The sequence below is a fragment of the Carcharodon carcharias genome, chromosome 2 (assembly GCF_017639515.1).
Source record: "Carcharodon carcharias isolate sCarCar2 chromosome 2, sCarCar2.pri, whole genome shotgun sequence".
In the NCBI taxonomy this organism is placed as follows: domain Eukaryota; kingdom Metazoa; phylum Chordata; class Chondrichthyes; order Lamniformes; family Lamnidae; genus Carcharodon; species Carcharodon carcharias.
The window spans coordinates 197601459-197610340 of record NC_054468.1 but is presented as its reverse complement, the minus strand read 5'-3'; the positions used below and the strand labels follow the sequence as shown (position 1 = coordinate 197610340).

The 8882-nt window shown below is 44.6% G+C and overlaps 1 protein-coding gene across 1 annotated transcript; it reads left to right on the top strand.

Annotated features, from left to right (window-relative positions):
* The first annotated feature begins 581 nt into the window (after positions 1 to 581).
* On the top strand, positions 582 to 8160 carry kcng3 (potassium voltage-gated channel, subfamily G, member 3). Its single transcript, XM_041175397.1, has 2 exons — positions 582 to 1560; positions 5054 to 8160. Exons 1-2 carry the CDS (start codon positions 953 to 955, stop codon positions 5697 to 5699), a joined length of 1254 nt encoding a protein of 417 aa, XP_041031331.1. The 5' UTR covers positions 582 to 952; the 3' UTR covers positions 5700 to 8160.
* The last annotated feature ends 722 nt before the right edge of the window (positions 8161 to 8882 follow it).

Sequence of the window (8882 nt, the reverse complement as noted above, 5' to 3'; positions counted from 1 at the left end):
CGTTTTGTGCCATAATTTACTGACAATGGAAAGGAACTTCTGTTCAACTGCGATTTTATTACTTAAGAGAAATTTCGCCGAACTATTACTTCTTAAATCTACAATGTGACAGAGACATCGAAAAATTCACACCCTGAGTCAGTGTCAATGCCCAGTTTTACACATTAACTCCCAGCGTTTTGTCCCCCTTCCTTGTTCTGAGCTAAGCACATTGTAGGAAGGAAGCGCCTGATGTGGCACGGGGCAGGTTTGAGAGTAAAGTACCGTTTTAAATTTCGTTGTGCCTTGATGGCTCCAACTTTAATAACATTTGAATTGAAAATCAAAAGAAAGTTCTAGCAAAGACAAGAAGCGCGAAGATACGACATTTCATTTAAAGAGAACTTCAGCAGAAAGTGATAACGTATTCCTTAAAGCATTGAAAGCGTTCCATTCTAGTATTAAAATCATCTTTGCTTCAATATGGTTGTAAACACTCACTGGTCCATATAAGGAAGTCAGAATGTAGGTGTATTATTACGTGTAAGCCCGGATCAGTGCTGAGGATATGAGATTGCACAGAGTCTTGTTTGTCGATTGCAGGCTGTGGTTGGAGGGCGCTGTGGTTAGTGGAAGCCTTTCGCGTCACTCCAGTGCCGGAGTCCTGCTCGCTAACCCGCCTGTGGGGCTGAGCCAGAGAAAGAGAGAGAGAGAGGACCAATAACAGCTTCAGCACCAAGCGAGCAACTGATCCGCTCCGCATCGCTCCCCGCGCTGGAGGACAGCCGCGAGGAAAATGCTGAGCTCGAATTAACATGACTGACAACTTTTCGACATCATCAGCGTTGGAAACTCGAACAGAAGCGTCGGAGGATCTGCACAAGTGAATGTTCCAATAGTCAGGGCGAAGTCCCGACACTGCGCCCATGCACAGTTCGCTGAAAGTCCATCCAGCTCCAGGGATTGCTCGAAGATGAAGTTTGGAAGCGGACCCCTGATCCTGAACGTCGGGGGGACCCGATATTCGTTCCCGAAGGATGTGATCAAGGACTTTCCCCTCAGAAGGGTTAGCAGACTTCACAGCTGTGTCTCAGAGAAAGAGGTGTTGGAAGTGTGCGATGACTATGACCACGAAAGAAATGAGTATTTTTTTGACAGGCACTCCGAGGCTTTCGGGTTCATCATGCTTTACGTCAAGTACGGGAAGCTCCGATTTGTCCCTCACATGTGCGAGTTGTCCTTTTACAACGAGTTAATTTACTGGGGTCTAGACCGCTCGCACCTCGAATATTGCTGCCAAAGGCGCTTGGATGACAGGATGTCTGACACCTACACATTCTACTCCGAGGAGGAAGAAGAGCTAAGAAAGCAGAAGAAAAAGGAGTTAAAAAAGACCTCGCCGTCTAATAGGAAGTGGCTGGATAGGATGAGGAGGACTTTTGAGGAGCCCACCTCGTCTGTAGCGGCCCAGATTCTGGCAACCGTGTCCGTGGTATTTGTTATCGTTTCCATGGTGGTATTGTGCGCCAGCACACTACCAGACTGGAAAACAGCCGAGAACAACAGTGTGGAGGAGCACAGGTACACAGAAAATTTAATGGGACCATCAGGGTATCTATAACTCCTTCTTAATTTATGGTGTTAAGTTTCTCCATGGGTGTGAATGTCCTTTGTCCATGAATGCGATTTCAAAGTATTTGTGTCATGTTTAAATCTGTACTCTGTTGTGTCTCATTTCAGAGTGTTTTGACTCCACAAAGCGAAACTTCACAAAACACAAGTCCCTCGATGTACAGCTCGGGCTTTTCCTATTCAGATTTAGATTGCCAGTTTCACATGCAAATAAGAATCGATTGCTTTCAGGCAGCTTTAGCTCACTGGCTTCTAAACCAGAAGGCGGTGGGCACAAGCCCCACTCCAGATTCTCGAGCGCTTAATCCAGGCTGACACTTCAGTGCCGTGCTGAGCGAGTGCTGCGGCGTTGAAGGCGCCAACTTTGCCATTTACCCCTTAGCTCCTTACTGTTTGTGGGACCATGCTCTCTGCAAGTTTGGGGACTGCGTTTCCTATAACAGCTACAAAAATAATGTATCGACCTAAAAACGTTTGGGGGGCGGGGTTCGTGAAAAATGCTATACTATTCACATCTCCCCTTCCTTGCACACCTTTCCCAATGACAGGTGTTAAAGCAAATCACGCCAGAAGCCGCCAGATGCGCCCTGCATTTGCAGAGGATCCCTCCTCGACCAAATCGTGTCAGATTTCACAGGATCGAAGCCCGTTTTCACCATAGGCGGATTGTTTTCCTTTGGCTTGTCCGTCAGGGGACAGGATATAAAATCGACGCAAGTTTCCGCTGGATACTGCAACTTGTAAACATCAGCGAAATCTGTAATCATTTTTAATGTGCAACGTTTAATATGGATTGGATGGGATTAAGGTTGTGTAATCAATATTCAATTCTATTTTTCTACATAACTGATGTACTTCAACTAGGAATTCGGAACCTAACTGAATGCAGAAGAGAAATACTCTCCACCGAAAAATGAACCCCTTCATAAAAATCTCGTTCATACAACTGTTCTCTTCCAATCCTTGTTATATACTCGCTGTTAACAGGAACAATTCAAAGAAGAACAAAGTGTTCGTATTTTATATAATACCAACAATAAGTCCTTCCACTTAACTAACAAATAAACACCGGGAAAGCCAATAAGGTACAGAATCTCAGCAGCCTATTTCATTCTGAACATGCAGGCATGAATGACACGCTGGCCCAAAGTACTGTAAAATATTCCTCTGTACACAACTCTCGAAATTAGATAATAATTGACATGTTTAAAAACCTGCCTACACTCAAAGCTTCTCGGCTGCTTAATTGCAGCTCACAGATTTTCTTATTACGCCTTTAAATTACTCCCAAACAAAAGCCAGGTGCGCCTGTCGTTAATGCCCCCACTGTTATTAAACATGTTCCAAATGTCTCCAAAATAATTGGCACTTCCCCAGTGCACCTTTCCTACTTGACCAGGTTGCACTAACACAATGTCAAATTAACGTAAAAATCTGTAGGTGAGAAAAACACTTTAGTAATGTAAAGTGGGGCTAATAGTGTCATTCACCGCTCGGTAGTACCTCTCTCCCCTCTGGGGAGAATGTTGTGGCTTCAAGTCCCACCCGAGAGATTTGAGCACATAATCTGACATTTCAGGTAACACTGAAGGAGTGCTACACCATTGGAGCTACCACCTTTGAGATGAGATATGTGGATATAAATGATCCCTTGGCATTTGAAGAAAACCGGACTGTCCTACCCGGTATTCATCCTTCAGCTCCTTGTGGGACCAGGCTCTGTGCTAATTTGGCTATTGCGTTTCCTGCACTGTTGGAGGCGCCGCCTTTCCGTTTAAACCTTAAACCAAGGCGCCCCTCCAACAGATTTAAACATTTCCCGGGCAGTATTCCCAGGAGTTCTCTCGATGTTCTGACCAATGCTTAAAACAAACCACCCGGTCGTCTATGTGTGGGAATTCTGGTTGCCACATTAGGGAAGCCCCAATTCAAAAGTACTTAACCAGCAGTAAAGTGCGCTGTGACGTCCGGGTTAAAAAAAACACCAACAGAATTACCTGGAAAAAACTCAGCAGGTCTGTCAGGTCAGGGCCCGCCCCCCACACACACACCTTAAACCAGCTTATATTTCAACTCTTTCTTGGACTCGAACGCAAGTTCTGTCGAAGGGTCATGAGGACTCGAAACGTCAACTCTTTTCTTCTCCGCCGATGCTGCCAGACCTGCTGAGTTTTTTCCAGGTAATTCTGTTTTTGTTTTGGATTTCCAGCATCCGCAGTTTTTTTGTTCTTAAAAAAAACACCACTGACTTTCTGTGTAACTTTATAGTTTTAACTTGGCCCAAGACTTAAGTTTATAAATTTGACGTCTCTCCTGGAATACACATTGGAATCCATCCTATAAACATAAATCCAATTGTTGAACGGGAATGGAATCAAAGTTTAAGCGTGCCTAACCAGTTTATCAAAAATTTAAAGGCGTGTTTGACGTGCGAGATGTCACAATTAAGTTCAGGCTTGTTTCATATTGCACTCAGTCAAGTTTTCTTCCAGGACCAAAAGACACATTTGAAAGGAACACACTTTTAAAAAAGTTACTGTGGGCGAGATGGGTGAGATGTGAAAAATCAGAGGTTAGAAAAGAAGGAAGGGAGCTCCTAAAGCATCGAGGCTCAGGTACCAATTCTTAGCTGTGTTCCTACGACCAGGAATGTCACCCTGCTCCAAGCACTTTGTCCCGCTTTCAGGCCAAATCAGATTGACTTCATATAGGTTCGAGTGGGTTGCTGGACAGGAACTTCGACACAAAACATTATGTACTCCACTAATACTTGCACTCCGGCACCGATAGCAGAATATTTTTGACCAAGGTGATCAAAGGATAAAAGGATTGTCCCTTAATTTGATTATTTGTTCGACGTTTTTAAGGGGGACGCCTTTTACCCTGTATTTCTAGGACAGCCTGTGGGAGATAAGAGTCTGGGAGTCCCAGCTGAGTGCTTGAGGGGTCTACAAGTCTGTGAGCCGGCCAGCAGAGAGATAATAATGTTATGACTCCACAAATTGTAAGCCCTGTTCACCCGCCCTTTATGGTTAGCAGCTGCGACCCCCGCCCCTCAATTGGTACCCCCCAAACCTCTCAATTGGTCACCAGCATTCCCCCCCTCCCCCCACCACCAAACCTCTCAGTTGGTCACAACCCCTCTGCTCCCAGTCCCATGGTCAATGTGCCCTTTAGTTTATTTAATTAGACTTGGTCACCCTGCTTTCGATATTCCAGCCTCAATGCACTGGGAAACAGTGGGCTTCATTTCCTCTGTACATGTCACAGGTTTTAGTGGCTAAAATCTGTCAATGGTGGCGTTGTTTGGGTGATTGTTATGGAAGTACACTCCCTGTAGATTATTGCCCTCAGTGTTCCTTGCCATTTCATCCAAACATATTACTTCTTTTAACTCCAATCCATTTTGCTTGTTTTACTTTGTTTTCTTGTTGCTCTATAGGATAATCGAAGCGATCTGCATGGGCTGGTTCACCGCCGAGTGCATTGTGAGGTTTCTCGTCTCGAAAAACAAGTGTGATTTCGTGAGGAAGCCCTTGAACATTATTGACTTGCTGGCCATCACGCCGTATTATATCTCGGTGCTGATGTCCTTCTTCACCGGGGAGAACTCGCAGTTGCAGCGGGCTGGGGTGACCCTCAGGGTCCTGAGGATGATGAGGATTTTCTGGGTGATCAAACTTGCTCGTCACTTCATTGGCCTGCAGACCCTGGGCTTGACTCTGAAACGCTGCTACCGGGAGATGGTCATGCTCCTGGTGTTTATCTGCGTCGCTATGGCGATATTTGGTGCCCTCGCCCAATTGTTGGAAAGCGGACTCGACCTGGAAGATAAAAATACAGCCTATGCCAGCATTCCGGCATCCTGCTGGTGGGTGATCATCTCCATGACTACGGTGGGGTACGGGGACATGTACCCATTCACCGTCCCCGGCAGGATCCTAGGAGGGATGTGTGTGGTCAGCGGCATCGTCCTGCTAGCGCTGCCCATCACTTTCATCTACCACAGCTTCGTGCATTGTTACCATGAGCTTAAATTCAGGTCAGCTCGCTGTGGCAGGAGTTTATCACTGGAATATCTGAACTAATGGAGCGAGTTAAGTGGGAAGAGGCTGGTGTGGAGGAGAAACGGCAGTACAGACCAGTGGGGTCGAATGGCCTGTTTCTGTGCTGTAGACTTTATGTGATCGTGTGTAAGTGATGGGGAATCCAGAGGCTGTGCACTGGGACATTCAGGCTGAGACATTTATGGCTGAAAAGTCCGATTTGAAGATCTCCGTAATGGATATACTGAATCACAGAATGCACTGGGGTCAACATTCATGGTTTTACCGCAAAATAATGAAATAACTTTAACTCCAGCAGAAATGATAAAGTTGCGCGACCGAATGTCAGTTCAGCAAAGACCTGAAGCTGTTCACATCTGTTCAACAAAAATTTAGATAGACCATTCTAAGACCGGAGGGATTGGTAAACATTTTAATGTACACAATAACCCACGTGGCTTGTAAACACACAAAATCAACTTGCTGAGGGGGAAAGAGAATTCGAAGGAACTAAGCAACACGTTTCAAATGTGCTAAACATGATCTGATGCAGAATGAAGCTTCCATCAGGAGAGTGGACTCATAAATGCGACGGTTTCATTTTCAACCCCCAGGGGTGCAATCGAACGCTCGCCATCTTACTTTGGAGTTTCGCCTTTTCAATGGATATACTAAAACTCATTTCGATCGTGAAGCCAAACAATTTACTTAAGACAGCGCATTCAGGTCTCTGGTTAAGCTGTAGAATGTACGAGGAGCACACGAAACTTGATGGAAAAATACCTTATGTGGATAATGGGACGGCCGCTGATTTCAGTGGCACCTTTACCATTTGTGAAAGCGGCTTTTCCCTTAAGGTTGGTGGTGGAGAAGGACAAACAGTAAATTGCAATCTTAGGGTAAAGGCTGACCAAAAGCGACGCTTCATTTAGGGTTAGCACGAGCAGAATTAGCTGCCTAGTTCAAAAGTTAGGGAGAAGGGAACGTATTTATTCTTTAGCGGGAATAGTCTTTTCATAGTTTATATCAAGTATTTCTAACAAATGCCTCCACTATACTCCGGGCCAAATTCCGACTCTTCTCTGCGGAAGAAGTTTCTAGCCTTGAGCTGGGCCAGAGCTGATTCGCATGCAACAAACGGATACCTGGAGGTTTAAAACAAAAATAAAAAAAAAAATTGGCAATGTGTGCACTCAGTATGCGACTAGCAGGTTGGGGATGAACTGTTTCCCCATGTTTCCAGTCCTCATAGGTTAGGTGTAGCATGAGTTACATGCCGTGCAGGGCTTTCATAAACTGCTAGCATCGTCCTAAGTATCAGTGAGGAAAAAGTACAATTCAACTACTTCAACCTATCTTATTTCCTGAAACTACCCATCAAGTGGGGCCTCTCTTAAGATTGGCCCATTGGCACCAATTATGCTGAAATTCTCATGCTTAGGAGCCGCAAACATTGGGAGTGGAAACGGGAAGACAACCTGGAACCAACTTGTCCCCAAGTACCATTGGTAACCGAGAAAATGCATTCGGGCTGTCCCTGAAGTCAGATTCAAAACCGGAACCGGACATTTCAAAAACAGTGGGATTGTCCCAGCATCCGGTCAGGATGTGTCACCGCATCTCCAAACCAACCTCAATGAACAGGAAGATCCTCAACGACAGAGCGCATCACCATCCGACAGACAATGAAAGCGATTAATTAAATCTGGAATGACAACAACTCTATATGTTACAGAGTTGTCTCAGTCTTTTTGAGGATTGTTAATCTCTTCTGGGCATATCTTTGGGCGAGATCTTTTAACACAAACAGCAAACGCCACCAGTGAGGTATATATATATATAAAAAAAGAAGCCAGCCTGGTAATGTGGAAAAGTCAATGTGTCACACACACCGCAGATGGTGCACAGGCTTTGATACTCCAAGGCCACCTGCTCGAGGATTATCATCCTTTCAACTGGCTCCGACAAAGCTCTGTCCAGATTCTCTGATCTGAGACAAAGGCTGGATAGGAATCCAGTGCTAAAGGATCCTGCAGGTACTATGCAGGCTTTTCAGCGCTGCCCTGCAACCAGCACTTCCACAAGTCCTACAAAAAGAAAGAGTATTTTGGACGAATATTTGAAGATCTTACATGGGTTTTTGGAAATGCTTTTAGGATGATCCTAATAATTGCAGAATATAAAATGCAATTCAAAGAGTACCAACTCGAATGCTTCCCTTGGACCAGCAGCTCGTTGCTGCTCGGTATTAAGACCTGCGGTCGCCCTGGTTAGTATCGAGCTAGATGGTTGTGGTGGAAGCTGACCAGACCCCGCCCTGGGCCAGAAGCTCCACACTGGCCTCCGCAGAGGCGGGTCAGCTCGGCTCGGTTAGGTTCGGTTCAGGAAACAGTGAGAAAGTTATGGCAGATTTTGGTCCCACTAACAATGCGACAAGTTACTGTCGCAAATTCAAGTCCGTTTCAGAATCTTGCGAAAGATATTTGCTTATTTTGGTCCTTGATATTCTGTTTTCCAATGTATACAGAAAATTTATTTTAAAGTATTAAATTATTTGGTATAACGTGCCTGCAGCTTTGATTGATTTGTTTGTAATTTTATAGGATATATATATATTTATATGACCTGGACATGCGCAGTTTTTTGACTAAAAATCAAATATGAGACAAGCGGACGATATAAACAACATAAAAAAACGTTTCAAAGTAGGTCTCCAAACGCTGTAAATCTTAACAGCTTTCGGAATGGCCAGTTCTTAAAACTTATTTCTTAATATCGGAGTATTTGCGGGAGTGCCTGAACACTGGTATGATGTTTAAAGCTCCTTCTAGGAGTTTGGACCTTATCTTTTAAGTGCACTATTTCAACTGTGATACCAAAAATTGCAAAGAACACGTGTCACTTTTCATAGATAGGGTGAGGCAGGAGCACTGTCAAGTCTATTCTTCCGGTGAATCAGAGTTAGCAAGCTGAGGGTAGATAAGGCAGGCAGAATTCGGTCTTCATTTTGTTTTTATAATCCTATTATAAATTCCCATATCTATACATTTATAATGGGAACTGTATAAACTTGTCAGGCTTACTGGGGAGTAGGGTACAATTACAGTATGCCAAGTTTTTTTATTGGGATGTGAGCATGGCTGACAAGTTTGTTGCCCAACCCCAATTGCTCTTGAGAAGGTGATGGCGAACTGTCTTCTTGAATGGCTACAGTCCATATGATGT

Bases quoted from the DNA above. Each gene is read 5' to 3' on its own strand.
- kcng3 (XM_041175397.1), top strand. From the start codon at position 953: ATGAAGTTTGGAAGCGGACCCCTGATCCTGAACGTCGGGGGGACCCGA. The intron at 1,561-5,053 runs GTACACAGAAAA...GTTGCTCTATAG, and splicing joins AACAGTGTGGAGGAGCACAG to GATAATCGAAGCGATCTGCA.